Here is a 17441-nt window from a genome sequence, read left to right as displayed (position 1 = left end):
TTTGCACTGAGTTATTTACTAGCACAACACATTGAAAAATATATTGCCTTCTTAGAGTTAGTGAAGGTTCTCCTGCTAGGACTTGAAGGCTGCTAATTGGCGTGGTTCTGAGAGCTCCGAAAACTATGCGTAACGCTGTGGATTGGATGATGTTCAGTTGACTTTTAGTAGCAGTTTCGTAGCATATACATCCATAATCTAGTTTACTTCTAATTAAGGGGATGGGGATGGGTACGAAATTTCGGCTTCAATGCTATTTAAATGGGATTCATTTTTTTCGAATCCTCCGAAAACTAATGAGTATTTTTGAAAAATTTAAACGCAGAATGAAAGATTACGTTCTTACCGAGGGCCGAAAGTCCCTGAAAACTTCTATAATGTTTATTTTAATAAGTTACATGGGTGAAATACTAAGAGAAAATTTAGTGTGATTTTTAATTTCAAATATCTCATTCAAAATAAACTTTTTATTCATTCTAAGGGACTTTCGGCCCTCGGTAATAAAGTAATCATTCATTCTGCATTTAAATTTTTCAAAAATGCTTATTAGTTTTCTCATGATTCAAAAAAAATGATTAGGTACAATTAAAATACAATGAAAATTTTGACAGGCGTCAAAATGTTCCTTTCCTCTTAAAGCTTGATACAATCGTAGAAGTATAGTTAGTCTGCACCCCACACTTGTGATTAGAAAGGACTTTTACAAGGTTTATTCTCTGTTGGCATGATTTAATTAATTCATTTATATGCGATCTTCATTTGAGTTGAGAGTCGAATGTCATTCCCAAGAATTTGATTAATTATTGTTGTAAGAGGAAGTAAAACCAAATACTTCTTTTTATTCGATAGACCCATTATTACCATTGTTTATATAGGGAGATAGTTGGTCAGCCCAATAGGTAATAGGTAAATATGTTCGATTTAAATTGAAACAGTCACCAGGTGTCCCCACAATTTCTGCTGTCACACTATTATTAACAAAACATAAATATCAACCAATGACTTGTATATGAACCAAATAAAACAGTTACCAGAAAAGAGAGGAATGACCTTAAGTTGGACAAAATGGAACTGCAATGTCTAGTCCTCAAGGAACTTAGGTAACCTTTACAATCCAAAATCAGGAACAAACAAAAAAACTCACTCAGTTGAACACCACTACTTTATTCACAATAAATACATGTATCAAACAGTACACAGTAAAGATATTACTATGTAACACTTATAGTCCTGTCGCCAGTGGGGGGTCACTGGCGGATCCAGGGGGTGTCACGCGGGTCATGACCCCCCTATAATTGTAAACCCACTTACCCTAGGGTTGGTAAGACTAAGTGACCTTGCATCAGAGAAAAGTAATTAAATCACCCTCAAGACCCATGACCCCCCCCCCAAAAAAATTTCTGGATCCGCCAGTGGTGGGGGTACAACGGCCTCCTTAATTCAGATGGACTTACTCAAGTTTTTTTTATGTATTTTGACCAGTAGAACACGAATTTTTTGGGTAACAGTTGATCCGGATGTCGATAAGATTGTTATAAACAAAGAACTTAAGGAATCACATAACAGCGATTTTTCGTAAAACAAAACATGTTTTTGTATTTTTTGGGTCATTCTAAGCAAAAAATGTTTTTACAAGTTTTTTCGTAGAATGTATAGTTTTCGACATAAACGCGGTTAAACTTTCAAAAAATCGAAAAATTACAATTTTTGAACCCGAATATCTTTTGATTGAAAAATAAAATAGCAATTCTGCTTACCGCATTTGAAAGTTCAAGTCAAATTCTATCGGTTTTGATTATTTTCATCGCTAAAAATTAATTTTTTTATTAATAAACAAAGCTATAAACACATACTGGTTGAATGATGTTTTCAATGCATTTCTCATTTGAAGTCGAACAAGTAGGCGCGCATACGACAATTTCTACCTAGATTACGTACATTAAAACGCATGCATTGGGCACGGGAAACACTATGTGTTTATAGCTTTGTTTAACAATAAAAAAAATAATTTTAAGCAATGCAAATAATCAAAACCGATAGGATTTGACTTGAACTTTCAAATGCGGTAAGCAGAATTGCTAGTTTATTTTTTAATCAAAAGTTATTCGGGTTTAAAAATTGCACTTGTTCGATTTTTTGAAGATTCAACCACGTTTATCTCGAAAACTATGCATCCTACGAAAAAACTTGTAGGACACTTTTTTGCTGAGAATCACCCAAAAATACAAAAAAATGTTTTGTTTTGCGAAAAATCGTTGTTTCCTCAAGTTCTTTGTTTATAACAACCTTATCGACATCCGGATCAACTGTTACCCAAAAAATTCGTGTTCCACGGGTCAAAATACATAAAAAAAAACTTGGTAAGTCCATATCTGAATTAAGGAGGCCGTTGTACCTGCCTGGCGACAGGACTATTTATATAAATGTTGTCTAATTTTAAATACAGTATGACTTTCCTGTATTTGATTTGATTTACATTGAAATTGTGTCTGGCCTTGTGGGGATGTTGGACTATATGATAGACTAGGTGACCTATAACTTGGATATAGGTAAATCCTCTATATTATCCTCTAATCTTGGATTATAGGCTGGTGGTGTATACGCAGGACTGCGTGGTGTATAACTTGGACTGCATGGTGAATAACTTGGACTGGTTGGTGTATAATTTAGACTCATTGGAGAAAAACTTGGACTGGATGGTCGATAAACTGGACTGGTTGCTGGATACCTTAAGCTGGTTGGTGAATAACTTGGACTGGTTGGTGAATAACACTGACTGGTTGGTAAATAATTTGGACTACATGGTGGACAACTTGGATATAAATCCATTAAATTATCCTCTATTATTTTAAAATCCATTTCTCTCTTAATTCTTTTTATAGCGGGACCTTCTTGAATGTCAGGTTCCTCTTCACTATGATACCCAGTATATTCGAGATATGGGCCAATGATTTCAACATTTAGGCAAAGATTCTTCCATTTAGTCTGGTTTAATCGACTAACCACCCTTGATGCATCATTATGACATTTAAATATGACATATGCGAATATTAACTGTAAACAGTAATCCTCACCTATATGAATCTTTTCGACATCACCTACTAAAGGGACAAATCTCTGTATATGTTGTATTAGTTCATCTGGGGTTGTGCCTTTGGTTAAATTTACAAAACGGGCACATCTTGAGCGTTTTACCATTTTCTAAATAAATAAAATCGCAAAAGTTAATTTTACCAAAACGTATATCTTTGTATTTCGAATAATGTAAAACTATCGTCTGTTTTTAAATCAAGAGGAGCCCAATGCTTGTCTGTAATTGGTCCAACCTCAGGCAAGTTTACTTCACTGTTATTAAATTTTGACACTAATGACATTTATAAAATTTTGACACTACTGGCATTTCATAGGTTAATTAAGTTATATTAGCGAATTTTTGTATTTTCTTTAATTTTTAGATTTTTAGTCTAGTTGTTTTATATAAAAAACAGTTGTTTTTAGAACTCTTTAGCGAAGTATTAGTATAATCAAAGAATACATATCTACCATTAGGTAGGTAGGTATTCTTTGGTATAATAAATTATGGGTGGAATGCATAAAACGTAGTACACTTCGCGTCTAAAAAACTGGTACAACGCTTATAACCGAAAATCGTGTTTTTCAAGTTGTGCAAGTTGATCTTGTCACATGTGTCAATCTAATTTCTAGAGCAACGTTGCCAGTTCAACCAAAATATTTTATCAAACTAGCTATAAAAGCAGGGCTGTGCGCAGATCGCAAGTTTTTAGGTATAGGTACTAAAAACTAAAACAATATCAAGCATTCTCGATCAGCTAGTCACATTTATTTAAACATGCATCCTAAAAAATTAATTTTTTAATTTTCCATCATCTCAATTAAGCAGCCATACATAGGGCTTTTCATTCACAGTCATTTGTTTCGAGCTTCTGTCATGTCATGTGTCACATAATATTAATATATCTACGTTATTGGCATACAGTAGAGCGTCGATTATCCGAACTAATTGGGGGACATGGGTGTTCGGAAAACCGATTTGTTCGGATAATCGAACTATATTGAGATTGTCATACATATTTATCCACAAGTGAATAAAAACCATATTTATATAACTGTATATTTGTTTATACCTTTATAAAAACCTTTGTTTATACCTTTATATACTTTATAAAAAGTGCAGTTTTTGCAACAACATATTTTTGGATACATAATTGAAGAAAATTGAAGATATTTTAAGCGTTAATTACTAACGCTTGCTCAGTACTCGAGTGCGGGGCGCGGGAGTCGGCAGTTCGGATAACCGGTCGTTCGGTTGATCGACGTTCGGATAATCGACGCTCTACTGTATATACCAATGATAAAAACCAAAGACGTATGACGTAGATATATTAATATTATGTGACACATGACAGAAGCTCGAAACAAATGACAATCGATGAAAAGCCCTATTGATTCGAGTTTAATTGACAGATAATAAATCTAGACAGGACAAAAAATATTATGTCAAATCGAGAGGTGTGATTGGTTTCTTGTAAAAAGTAGCACAAAACTGTATTGAGTTAGATGTTTAAAGATTCTTCAAACATTTTTGACATTAACTCAACCCTCTCGATGGTTATTAAATTTATTAGATACGGTTTTTTGTTTTTAATGATAAAAATAATATCTATTTAAAAACTTTACACATTTTTGAAGTTATACTTCTTTAGGCGCGATTTCATTGAGGGTGAAATTTTATTAATCTGCGCGCATGCGCACACCGACAGTATGGTATTAGTCGTTATACGGGCTCTGATTGGGTGTTGAAATGATCTGTCAATAATTGTTCAATATGGAGGTTATCGGTAAACAAAAATATTGTATATATTAGTTTTTATTGTTGTGAGGACAGAAATAAAATCAAATTTATAATTATAGTGACTTTTTAAATAGTTTTGAAAAGCCGCAGGTACGTAATTCTAAATGTTTCAGTTGTATTCCAATAAAAAATTATCTTCATACCTATCTATTTGGAAAATGTAAAAAAAATAATGTAGTTACCTATTAGTAGGCAATGCTTTAATTTACATAATCTGATTACGAACAAACTTTCTACAAATCTTCATCTAATATATCGTTTTCTTACTCTATATTTTGTTGTATTTTAATTCGACAAAAATCAAACTAATAATTTGATTACATTCATATAAATAAACAAAGTGTCAAAAAGTTTATGGTGTAAACGTTTAGTTTGTGTATATTCCCACATGATGTATACGCGAATGTGGTGCAGTGGGAAATCGCTTCGACTTTCGTACGGCACGATAGACGTGAAGTGGGTTCAAGCTCCAAGCAAGTTGTTATTTTTTTTATTTTTTTTTTATAGATTTTATGATTGTAAGTATATTATTATATAATTTTTTTCAGAAAATACGTATTTAATTAAAATTTTTGGCAACAATTATTGTTCAGAAATCATTTGTGGCATTTTTCAATGTGTTTGTGTGTTTTTATTCTTTTATTTTTTTTTTAATGTTTGGTATTGTTTTAATAAAAATTTTTGGAAAGTAGTAGAGAAACTGTTTAATAAAGTATATTGATTTCGTTGAAATCATATAATAGAAGTATAACTTCTTACGTGCGTACAAAGTACACACATTCTTTTTTTAATGTTATTTTCTTTTATTTAGATTGCAAAACATTATTATTTTTTGGAATATTGAACTTAAATAATTGTTTTAGAAAATTTATATTATTGATAATAATAAATGTTTTTGGTTATTTAATTAATATAATTCTAAAATTCTCAATGTAATCGCGATTACGTTTTTTTTATTATTAAAGTACCATGTGAACGCTTATACAAGATCGGGCAGTTCCGTGTTGGTGTCGTATTTTAGCTGTGCTACACAAATTTCAATTCTAGAGTTGATGTTATGGAATATCATTATTTTCGTTAACATTAACAAATATTTTGGCATATGATTAATATATTTCGGCAATAGGGCTTTTCATTCACAGTCATTTGTTTCGAGCTTCTGTCATATGTCGTATAATCCGTGTATATTAATATTGTACACAGATTATACAACATTTGACAGAAGCTCGAAACAAATGACAATCTATGAAAAGCCCTATTGATGAAATCCGATTGACATCATTAATTAGAATACAGAATTATAGATATTATTTTTATAGTAAACAAAAACAAAGAAAAATATCTGACAAATAATGACAATAACGTGGCCATGTGAAAAGTCACATTCTAATGTTTTGACAGTGCTTTTACGTGAGAAATTTTGACCTACGTAATCTTGCTTTTGTAGTAAAAATACTATATGTCGACGCTGCCAAGCCAAAACGGCATAAACGCCAAAATGACCACTTTTTAGTTAGCTGCACCAAAAAATAGGATTTTAATTTTCGCACCAGACAGTCAACGCGGTATAACCCCAGACAAAGTGAAATAGGGGTAATATTGGTTTAAAATTTTTATAAACGCCAGTCTAGTCACGCACGTGAACACCGACGTGAACACGGATTGACATAATCGCCAGTGCCCGTAAGATTATCATTGTGTACAGTTCGGTCCAGTAATAATAGTAAAGGTATGTACTTTTACAATTTTTATGGATAAGTAACATGATATTACTTACCTCTGCAATATTTTGAATTTGTATTGATTTTTGAAGCGTAAATACACTGAAATTCTTTAAAAACTATGAGGCGTTTATGCCAAAACCAAATATTTACATCGTGGTTGACACAAGCGCCATTCCTCAATGGTATTCTTATTGGCCATGAGCCGAAGGGTAGAGGGGATTTGACAGCTTTCGCCAGCGCTGTTAGTGGCAGTTTTGTGCATTTATCTGATAAATTTAAATGGCGCGCCATGGGTAGAGGAGATGAGATTTGACGGTTATCGCCAGCGCTGTTAGTGCAGCGTTGCCACATTTAGTAGGTTTCTACTTTTTTGGTAAATTTTTGATATTTTTTAAAAAATTCTAGTAGGCAATATTTTTTAATAGATTTTTGGTATATTTCAACATTTTCTTATGACAAAAATAAAATTTGCTTTTTAATAGTATTTACCCCATTTCTAAATTAATTTTTAGACATTTTGTTACAATTTCCCAATGTCATTACCGAAAATAAGATTCAGGGGTGGGATTCTGTGTACAATCGCTAACACCGCCGACCGCTTTCTATCAATGTCAATATATTTGAATTTTTAGTTTTAATTCAAATATTTTCTTGTTTTACTAAGTGCCACTTCAGCATCAACCAGCAAAACTAGAAAATAATTCAATTAAAGCTAAAAATTCAAATATTTTCACGACAATTGACATCGATAGAAAGCGAAATGTAGATATCTACAGTGCACGGAATCTAGCCCCAGGACATAGATGATTAATATTAAACAGAAATGAAACTGGATTCTGGTGTAACAAACTTGCAGATTTCAAGTATAGCAGTGCAATCAGTACCTATTTCAGGTGTTATTGAAGAGTTCTGGCATTCGGTGAGCCTGTTAGAAGCTAACGATGGAAAACTAAAATATCTAAGGCCCGGTCTTTTCACCTCCGGATAAAAGTTATTCGGAGGTTTATTTGACATATTTACATGTAATCTGCCGGATAAAGTTCCTAATAAATATTTATTCGGAGGTGAAAAGACCGGGCCTAATTATAATATATGTAACTTTGCAAAACAACAAATATTGTGTTTGCGTGTTTCTAATATAAAATGCGAAATAATTGTTTGAAAAATATGATCCAGACATGCAGATGTTAAAATCAGCGGATGACAAAATATTATATACAAATATTAAATATAAAACTGATAAAAATTAATAATAGTTGGTCATTTTGTTCCACAGTTAAAATATAAAAAAGTTTTGTTTTTGTTTACAAACAGTCATATTAATTTCTAGTTAAACTCCCTCTGTGGCTCAGTGGTAAGAGCGCCTATCTTTGGACCGAAAGGACCGACTGCTCGCGAGTTCGAATCTCAGCAGGGTAGAGAATTTTTCGTTTATTATAAATTAATAAATGAAAATAGTTTCTATCCTTGTGGGATCGGTACCCACCGGGGGGACCGCAGACGTTCGGATACAATTAGCGTCTCTGCAAAGACAATGACATCGACTTTGCAAAGTAACAAGACACTTACTCAACACACACACTACACATAAAGTCGACTTTACATTACATGATTTATCATATGATTTGGTCATGGAGTGAAATTTACATGTTTACACTGTGTGATTTGTCATATGATTTTGCATTGTTTTGTCATAAGCATTGTCATGCGACTCGTCATGGGAAAAATCATATGACAAATCACATGATAAATCATGTAGTGCAAAGTCGACTTTACACTAGCTACCTAATTGGTAAAATCCACTGTACCATCACCATGCCAATGCCCATTAGTTGTCGAGGCATTAGCTAAATAAAAAAAATTTCTAGTTAGTCAGCTGTTATTTTTATTATAAAAAGTCCTAAATTATATACAAATATATTAATAAAGTTTTATAGTATATTTTAGTTTTTGATAAGTAGATTTTAGTAAGCTAAACTTACAGTAGATTTTCTAAATAAAATGTGGCAACGCTGTGTTAGTGGCAGTTTTGTTTTGTGCATTTGATAAACTTCATAAACTGAAATGGCGGATAATATGGATTTTTCAAAAAAGAAAACAAGATATTGCAGCTGTTGTATTGATTCATGTAAAAATACTGAATATAACAGTACTGGATGCATTTATTATATTCGGAAACATTGCGTACATGTCCTGCATCTACTAAATCCTTTCCTTGTTTGGTGTTGCTGATTGAAATTGGATATCATGGGAAATAAGACTTGAATCCAGTATAGTGTTTAATATCCATTTTGATAGAATTCAAACAAATTACAATTCATACAAATTACAAATTTTAATAAGCAAATCAGTAAGCACACAAAAATAAACAGAGGTAACATTTAAAATGTTAAATAATTCATTTAAACGTATTCTTTTTCTCAATGGTCTCTTGCGTAAGCAGTCATCCAGTCGCACGAACTTATATATTAAATATTAAAATTATAATGAATAAAATAAAAAAACATAATTAATTTTACTATTAATTCTGTGCATAGATATATAATACTCTAGATTGCGCCTTACGATCTTAAAATGGGTGACGGTTGCGACAGAGATAAATGAGCCTATTTGGTCGGTAGTCTCTTTCTAATTCAAGGGGAGTATCGACGACGTCACTATCCTACTCTATCGAGTATTATTTAAATGTTTTGACAGTTCGAGCGGATGGCGACGAGAACTGGTCGTTTGTCTTCGGACGTGGATAATCCTGGTTCGAATCCCATACCAATCTTTACTTTTTTATTTTTAATTTAATCAATATTGCGTTTATTAGATATTATTACATCTCTAAAATAAATCTATGATTTATATAGATAGATTTTTAAAAATATGTTACTTTTATAAAATATGCCAATGTTATTTTTTTTAATACGTTAATGGTAGAATAGTATAAAGTAATTGTTAAAAATATTCGTAAAAAATTACCAATAATTAATATCAACATAATGTACCATCGATTTATTAATTGAATCGGTCATTTCAAAAACAACACGGGTCACATATTCCTAATTTTACAGAAGAGCAAAGAAAACTAACTATATAGTCGAAAGATGGATGAAATGGATGACATCAAAATTCAGAGTTATATTGTAGTTTTGTTCCTAATGTTTTTACTGGACTGGTGTCGTTTTTGCACACAACGTTTATCTTAAAGGAATCTATTCCTCTCAAAAAGTTAGTTTCTGAAAGTTGTGGACTTGGAAGTAATTAGACATTATTTTTATTTATGAAACTATTGATACAATTTTTTAAAAAAGTAGAAGCAAAACAAACATTATTCACATCATTCGAATAAGGACGAATTTATATTAATAACGAATTACTTTTATTTTACTATGCAGTTCACAAAAATTATGTATTCCAATATTAACTTACTATACATACATTTATTATCTGCTAGATTTACTTACTTCCATTTTTCAGATGTAAAAATATTTAATAAACGCAATATTGATTAAATAAAAATAAACAAGGCAAAGTTGGTATGGGATTCGAACCACGATTATCCACGTCCGAAGACCAAAGACCATTTCTCGTCACCACCCGCTCCAACTGTCAACACATATTACTCGATAAAGTGGGATAGTCACGTCGTCGATATTCCCCTTAAATTAAAAAGAGACTACCGACCAAATAGGCTCATTTATCTCTGTCGCAACAGTCACCCATTTTAAGATCGCAGGGCGCAATCTAGAGTATTATATATCTATGATTCTGTGTATTCATTTAGTAATCAGGTTACAATAATATTTCAGTTCATAATTTGTGTCTTTCTAGATAAGTATCTATTTTTCTCGTTTTGTATATTTCACATACATAAATTTTATCAGAAAAGTATAAGTTTCAAACCGCGAGAGAGCGCTACCGTCGAAACTCACAGCCAATAGAGGTTTCTTATTTAAAAATTGCGCAAATAAAGTTTATTTTAAAATTTTCTATTGTAACTTTGTACTAGTGTGATGAACAATTAATTTTGTATTACAGCATATAGTTCAAATCAATTTTATATAGCTAAAAATGGCGATCGATTTTTGGCGTTTATGCCATTTTTTTGTTGCAGATGAATAGCAGAAGTAAAAAAATAATGGCCTTACTAAATGACAATAAAACATATACCGAAGCAGTAAAAAATGATATACAGACTGACAATAATTCCCCTATATTCCCCTTAGCACTGGCGAAGCGTCCATGTCACCACTGTTACCATTGGTAACAGTTAAAAATCTTACAATAAATATTTTATGACTGTTATGAAATAATTCCATTTATATTTTTTACCAACAGAAATATTTGTTAAAATAGTACCTAATTCAGTAAATAGCCAACTAGACGCACGAAAATATTGGCGAGATAAATGAATCCATTGCACTTTATTATATGCTGTTACCGATACTGGCAGTGGTAACGCAGGAGAAACCTCGCTATCGCTCGGGACTAGCTCGTTTCTGAAAATTTTGAAGGAGCGACGGCTCTGTTCGAGCGACGAGAGACGGCGCGCGGGCACGCTGTGTCCCAGGCAACCAAGTGACGTCAACAACGTCGAGGAAACGTCAGTATTTGGTGGAATATATACACGTGGTTGAACATTACGTCATATCGACGTCTTTTGTTGGTGATTTTAAATACGTAAGATTAATGACGTTAAAATACGTTTAAAAGACGTTTTTATTTCAGCCAGCCTAAGTCTGACGTCACGAAATTGGGAGGAGCTTGGAGCTTAAAAGTTACAAAACTAAGGTTATGTTTGTTGTTTGTTTGTATCGTTGTCGTTCGTTTGTCCTAGTCACGTCTTAGTATTTTGCCTATTTTGGATTCATTTGGATTTTGTTGGCTGTTTTGCGTGTATTTTTTAAAACTTTTGTTTGTCATTTGTAAATTTTATAAATTTACCACAATGCAAAGTGATTACCTATTTAAGGAAATTATTATTGGAAACTCCGCAGATGTTTTAGAAAGGTAGGCGAAACAATTTTTATTTACTATTCATTTTTCCCTGATATGTATCAATAATGATGAATTTTGCAAGCAATAACATTATTTCTTTTATGGTTTTAGATATTCATTGAAGCTGAAAATAATTGGAGATTTAGATCCATATACAATTCAGTCATCAGAATTGGATTTTACAGTGCATTCCATCAATTACTGTTATAATGCTATTATAGATAGACTGGTAGAGTCTCACAGTTACTACTTTAAGCAGCAGATGAAAGCATACAAAAGCCTTCAGGCACATAAAAGCCTTCACAACTGGATTTGTTTTGAAACATTTGATGTTTTGATGATTTTTATTTTATTGTTGGAAAGGTAAGTCTTTATAATATTTATTCACCATTAAAAATATATAGATAACAGTATTAGTGTCTTTCAGATAAATGGGTTTTAAATATTACATTTATTTACGTTTATATATCTGTATGAAACCAGACATATTGTCGTCCTAATTTGTAAACTGTGTAAAGGATACACATGCATATTTTTACCAGAAGAGTAAATAGTGACATCTTCGTATACACCGATCTCCCTTGCAGTAAATTTAGTACGAAAAATATGTAACTCCCCAGTTTGTCATACCACACGATTGACCTCACTGTTTAGAAAGTGATATTTTCAAGAAAGAGTTGGTGGTAAATAATATTAATACACTCATTAAACAATATAGGTACAAATGTTGTACCTATCTATAAAATATTCCATTTTAGCATTCTATCTTTTAAAATGGGAGATACGTAGTATTCGCATTAGTCATATTTAGAGAAATAATTTTTTTGCCTCTGTAAAATTTGGATAAATGGAGTTACACAGTTTACAGATTAGGTCGACGACATGTAATTGCTATGATAGAAAAGAGAATAATAAACAGTCATGATTGTTTGTTCTAAAATTATATTATATGAATGTCTGATTTTAAAATATTCTCAATCATTGTAAAGAACGCAAATACTCTAATGAAAATAAATATTTGTAGTTGAAGCATTCCCACAAAGATAAAATATTTTTTTTAGGTGAAGAATTCCCAAAAAGCTAATGCTAAACCACTAGATGCTTGGGTGATAGCCAGTTCCAATGGCATAGCAAATGCACATTGTATGTGTATTGCCGGTAATAGTGAAGTTTGCAGCCATATTGCAGCAATCTTATTTGCAGCTGAGTATGCCCACAGCAAGACAGAAGAAGAAGAACCCAATGCATGTACATATGTTACAGCTATGTACATTCTCTGGTGAAAAACTAACGAGTTTTCAAACTGTTCGGTCAGAGTGCTTGTTGCGCTCTCTAAACGAACTGAAATATAAGACGGCTTTGGCTTCATGTTGCAGCGATATGAAAATGGTTAGTCATTTTTAATTATAATGTACTTCCTCATCATGAGTATTTATGTATAGGGCTTTTCATTCACAGTCATTTGTTTCGAGCTGCTGTCATGTGTCACATAATATTAATATTATATCTACGTCATACGTTATTGGTATATACCAATAATACACACCAAAGACATATCGCGTAGATATATTAATATTATGTGACACATGGCAGATGCTCGAAACAAATGACAGTCGATAAAAAGCCCTATTAGTCTTTTAAGTGTGTATTATCAGATATCACATGTAAATTGTTTTTATCATTTTAATTTGGTCATTACAGTCCCTTAATCAAAAAATATATTTTTCAGGTGTCTGTGGATCTTTTTGTATGCAACTATTTGTAATAATTATTTGAAATCATTTTGAGGATTATAAGAGTATGGAAATATAAATGTGAGAACACAGACTATTATAGTTTTGTCCTATTTTTTATCATTCAATCGTCTTCTTTAAAATTTATAAATATAAAGCAGATAGTTTTCATTGAAATTCAATATATTGGGTCTTATTTGTATGTATTCATTTTTGACTAAAGGTACGATTCCGATAACGACTGCAGACAGCAACTGCAAACATCAGTTGCAGCTCTCGGCGTTATGGACGTTACTACTTTGCACTATTTATCTGTATGAGACTGATTCCGACATCTGACTGCAACTGCTGTCCGGCAGAATGTCAGTTGCTAATAATTATGCAAATTATTAGTGCAAAATAATGACGTCTGTCATTGTGACAACTGTAACTGCCATCTGCAGTCGTTGTCAGAATCGTACCTTTAAAATTTGTTGTATAATTATAATAATTATATATATATTATATAACTTAAATGGTTTAAACTTAAGTTTGTTATTACATTGTGACTTAAATGTTTAATTTGTTAATAAATGATTTATTAGTTTATATGTTGTTTCACTTTTGACACAGTAAATATTTATAATATAAAAAGTGAAAATTCTATGTATGTTATATATGTTGCATTGAGGATATTGTAATTCTATGCATTTTAATAAGCCTTCCATTTGGTTTTACTTAAATGGAAAAATTGCAATACTAACAATGCCCATACGAATAATTGAATGGGCCTGCCGAATAACGTTGTAAACGCCACATGGTTTGTTTTTGAGAAGTCAAAGAAAAAGTTTTAATATTGTGATGATGGTGAGTTTATACATTTTAAGGGTTAGTAGGGACATATTCACGTGATCTTCGACGTCGAAAAAACGTGATAAACTGACGTCGTTTGGTGATAATTATGAAGTTTTTTCAACGTTTTATAAACGTTATTTGGTTGCCTGGGGTGTGTGTATATCAGTATTGTCACCATGTTGAGGATTGGTAACATTAGTTTAGTACCTATTACAGATTACAGTGTGCGTGCATTTAAACATGCAAGCGTGTTGCTACGTATTGCGTAATTGATCAACTACTTGAAAAGTTATTCTCCTTGTATATATTTTTTTTAAATATAATTTTGAAGAAAAAAAAATGATATTATTGAAAGTGGAAGAATTAAAATATGAATAAAAAATAGTTTTCAAAATCTATGCTTTTTCCTACTTGTTCATTTTTTATGTTAATTTTATGGTAGAGTAATATGTTTAGTTTGTTTATTATTTATTGTTATACCTGTTACATATACATAATTAAGGAAAAGAAAATGTAGTATATCAAAGTGTGTAAATAATTTATTTCTTTAGCTGAGCGCTTTCGACATAAACGTCATCATCGGAGCTAATGGTCAAATAGTAAAAAATACCGCCACAATTGAGGTGTAATCATGTGCATCTTATGAATATAAATGTGATTTTTGATTGCAAATGTTAACTTCATAAGATGCACATGATTACACCTCAATTGTGGCGGTACTTTTTACTATTTGACCATTAGCTCCGATGATGACGTTTATGTCGAAAGCGCTCAGCTAAAGAAATAAATTATTTACACACTTTGACATACTACATTTTCTTTTCCTTTATTCATTCAAGTGTGTACAAACTTATCAGTATTTCATCTATATACATAATTACATACATATAATTTGGGAATAGTGATCTGTTTAATTTTATCCCACAGGATTGAAAACAAAAACTTATATTTGGGAGGTTCAAAATATTTTTTTTTAAATAAGACTTTTTTACATCTGGTTTGGTAACACTTTAGAAAAAGTCACGCGTCGCCACTGCCCCTTAGAAGTTTATGATATTTATAAGCCAACACTGCAGAAGCTTTTAGCAATCACACTATCATCTTTGAGGAACCACCAGACGTTGCAGTAGAAGAAGAAATATTTAGTCACGATCTCACATCATGTTTCAACTTAGCAGCAGATAATGGTTTGGGTGCCGGTATAAGTAGTGATCAAAATAAGGAAAATACAAGCAAACAAATCAATAATGATGTTGAACCAAATATTGACAGTGATTATGAATTAGAATCCGCTATTCTTAGATATCCGCTTCTATTTGTGAATTATTTACTTTTAAGTATTTCATCCTAGCATCAAAAACATGTTTAAAGAATTTAGGGTATTGTTTTTAACTTTAAAAAATAAAGCCTATCAAAAATCTTCGTAATTTCATAATTTTTCTTGTTGGCATAAACGACAATTTTTAATTTTCTTTTTTTTTTTCATTAATGGCATATATATATATATATATATATATATATATATATATATATATATATATATATATATATATATATATATATATATATATATATATCCCTTTTAAGCGCCATATTGGCTAACCTTACAACAATGCGATCGACACAAACACCAGAGGTAAGTTTGGCATATTCACCAATGTTATATCTTGATGGGACATAAGCGCAATTTTCTAGTTTTTAATTTATTTCAGACAGTATTTTCAGCTACATTCATGTTCACAAAATATTAAAATTTGAAAAAAAAATCATCAATTTTTTGAGTCACTATGCAGATAAGCAGAATTGGTAAAAATAAAAATAAACAGTTTTTTGTGTTTCCTGAAAAATCAAGTTAATGTCGTTTATGCCGTTTTGGCTTGAGAGCGTCGATGTATGGATTACCGTCGAAGGCCGATATGATCAAAAGATGTATTTATTGATTTTTCTAGTGACTTTCTTGGGTGTGAATCTGTCTCTTTAGTTTACCCCTCCTGGTTTAAAAACAAATCATAGATAATTATTAATTGCACTATTATCATAACAATAATGTGTAGATTTCACAATTTATAACAAGATCAAAAAAGAGGTTACAAAATATTTGATTATAAAATGTATTAATTATATCTATATTTACCTATTTTTTGTCAATTTTGCAACTGGTTATATCTAATGGTGAAACACAGCGAGACTAGCGAGAGGAATAGGAATAGGAAAGCCGTTCAGTGTACAATGTCCCCACCCTCTTATCTATCTGTCTATTATATACTATTTTACTATTTATCTGTGCTTATGTATATATACACAATGTGCAAATTTGTATTGTATTTGTAAATAGACGTCAAGAATTATCGATAACTATTATACGAAAAGTCAAACAATAAGAATGGCATGCATGGCACGTAATTTTCCCATTCCCATAGTTGCCATATTCTAAATTTGAAAAAATCTTCTTCTTTTTCTTCTTCTTTAGTTTGTTGGCCTCCACCCACTTGGGTATTTGGCCAGCTGTTATTGGTGAAAATCAAGCGTTCACCGCTGTGTCTAGGTACACGCTAACGTGTACGCAAATAAAAAAGTTAAGTACACGCGAATTAAACTTCATCAAGCCAGTGACGTCATTATTTAGCGTGCGCAGTGACTTTATATTTTGGTACACGCTACTTTGATATGTTTATTGTTTGTTGTTTCTTTGATAGAAAATATTTTTCCACCTACCTCTAAAGGCCGCGTCCCACCATCAAATAATTTGATCAAACTGGTTTGAGCAAACTGAAAGTGACAATAAGGCCGCGTCTCACCATCAAATAATTTGATCAAACAGTTTGAGCAAACTTGACGTACGTGAGGAAGTACGTCAAAGTGACGTCACAATTGCAGTTTTTTTGAAATTCTAAAAATCTGTGCTCTCACTATCAGTCTAGTTTGATCAAATTTTTTGTATTGAGTTGTCTAACTTGTTTGTACTTTATTTAAAATTAAAATTTTTCATTATTATCCACAATGAACACTCAGGATGTGACGTCACTAACTGTCACTTTGTGTCACTAACTGTCAAGTTTGATCAAATTATTTGATCAAACTTGACAGTTAGTGACACAAAGTGACAGTTAGTGACGTCACATCCTGAGTGTTCATTGTGGATAATAATGAAAAATTTTAATTTTAAATAAAGTACAAACAAGTTAGACAACTCAATACAAAAAATTTGATCAAACTAGACTGATAGTGAGAGCACAGATTTTTAGAATTTCAAAAAAACTGCAATTGTGACGTCACTTTGACGTACTTCCT

At 31.6% G+C, this 17441-nt stretch overlaps 2 protein-coding genes across 3 annotated transcripts; one reads left to right on the top strand and one right to left on the bottom strand.

Annotated features, from left to right (window-relative positions):
- Positions 1-1144: 1144 nt before the first annotated feature.
- LOC114334618 (uncharacterized) lies at positions 1145-16570 on the bottom strand. The gene is made up of 2 exons (XM_028284696.2): positions 16285-16570; positions 1145-3201 (listed from the first exon to the last, which is right to left on the bottom strand). The coding sequence occupies exon 2, from the start codon at positions 3196-3198 to the stop codon at positions 2533-2535; it is 666 nt and encodes a 221-aa protein (XP_028140497.1). The 5' UTR covers positions 3199-3201; positions 16285-16570; the 3' UTR covers positions 1145-2532.
- LOC126880174 (uncharacterized) lies at positions 11130-13904 on the top strand. 2 transcript variants are annotated; one of them, XR_007696462.1, is made up of 4 exons: positions 11130-11595; positions 11695-11946; positions 12645-12972; positions 13313-13904. XR_007696462.1 is itself a non-coding variant. In XM_050643938.1 (3 exons), exons 1-3 carry the CDS (start codon positions 11534-11536, stop codon positions 12646-12648), a joined length of 318 nt encoding a protein of 105 aa, XP_050499895.1. In that variant the 5' UTR covers positions 11130-11533; the 3' UTR covers positions 12649-13904. The 2 variants fall into 2 exon arrangements, 1 of the variants encoding a protein (XP_050499895.1); XM_050643938.1 differs by having other exon boundaries at positions 12645-13904.
- Positions 16571-17441: the final 871 nt, after the last annotated feature.

Source organism: Diabrotica virgifera, chromosome 2 (genome assembly GCF_917563875.1).
Source record: "Diabrotica virgifera virgifera chromosome 2, PGI_DIABVI_V3a".
In the NCBI taxonomy this organism is placed as follows: Eukaryota; Metazoa; Arthropoda; class Insecta; order Coleoptera; family Chrysomelidae; genus Diabrotica; species Diabrotica virgifera.
The sequence above is the reverse complement of the archived record's forward strand: the minus strand, read 5'-3'. Positions and strand labels throughout refer to the sequence as shown.

Coding starts and splice junctions, on each gene's coding strand:
- LOC114334618 (XM_028284696.2), bottom strand. CDS start 3,198: ATGGTAAAACGCTCAAGATGTGCCCGTTTTGTAAATTTAACCAAAGGC.
- LOC126880174 (XM_050643938.1), top strand. CDS start 11,534: ATGCAAAGTGATTACCTATTTAAGGAAATTATTATTGGAAACTCCGCA. Junction 11,596..11,694: donor TCCGCAGATGTTTTAGAAAG/GTAGGCGAAACA, acceptor TTATGGTTTTAG/ATATTCATTGAAGCTGAAAA.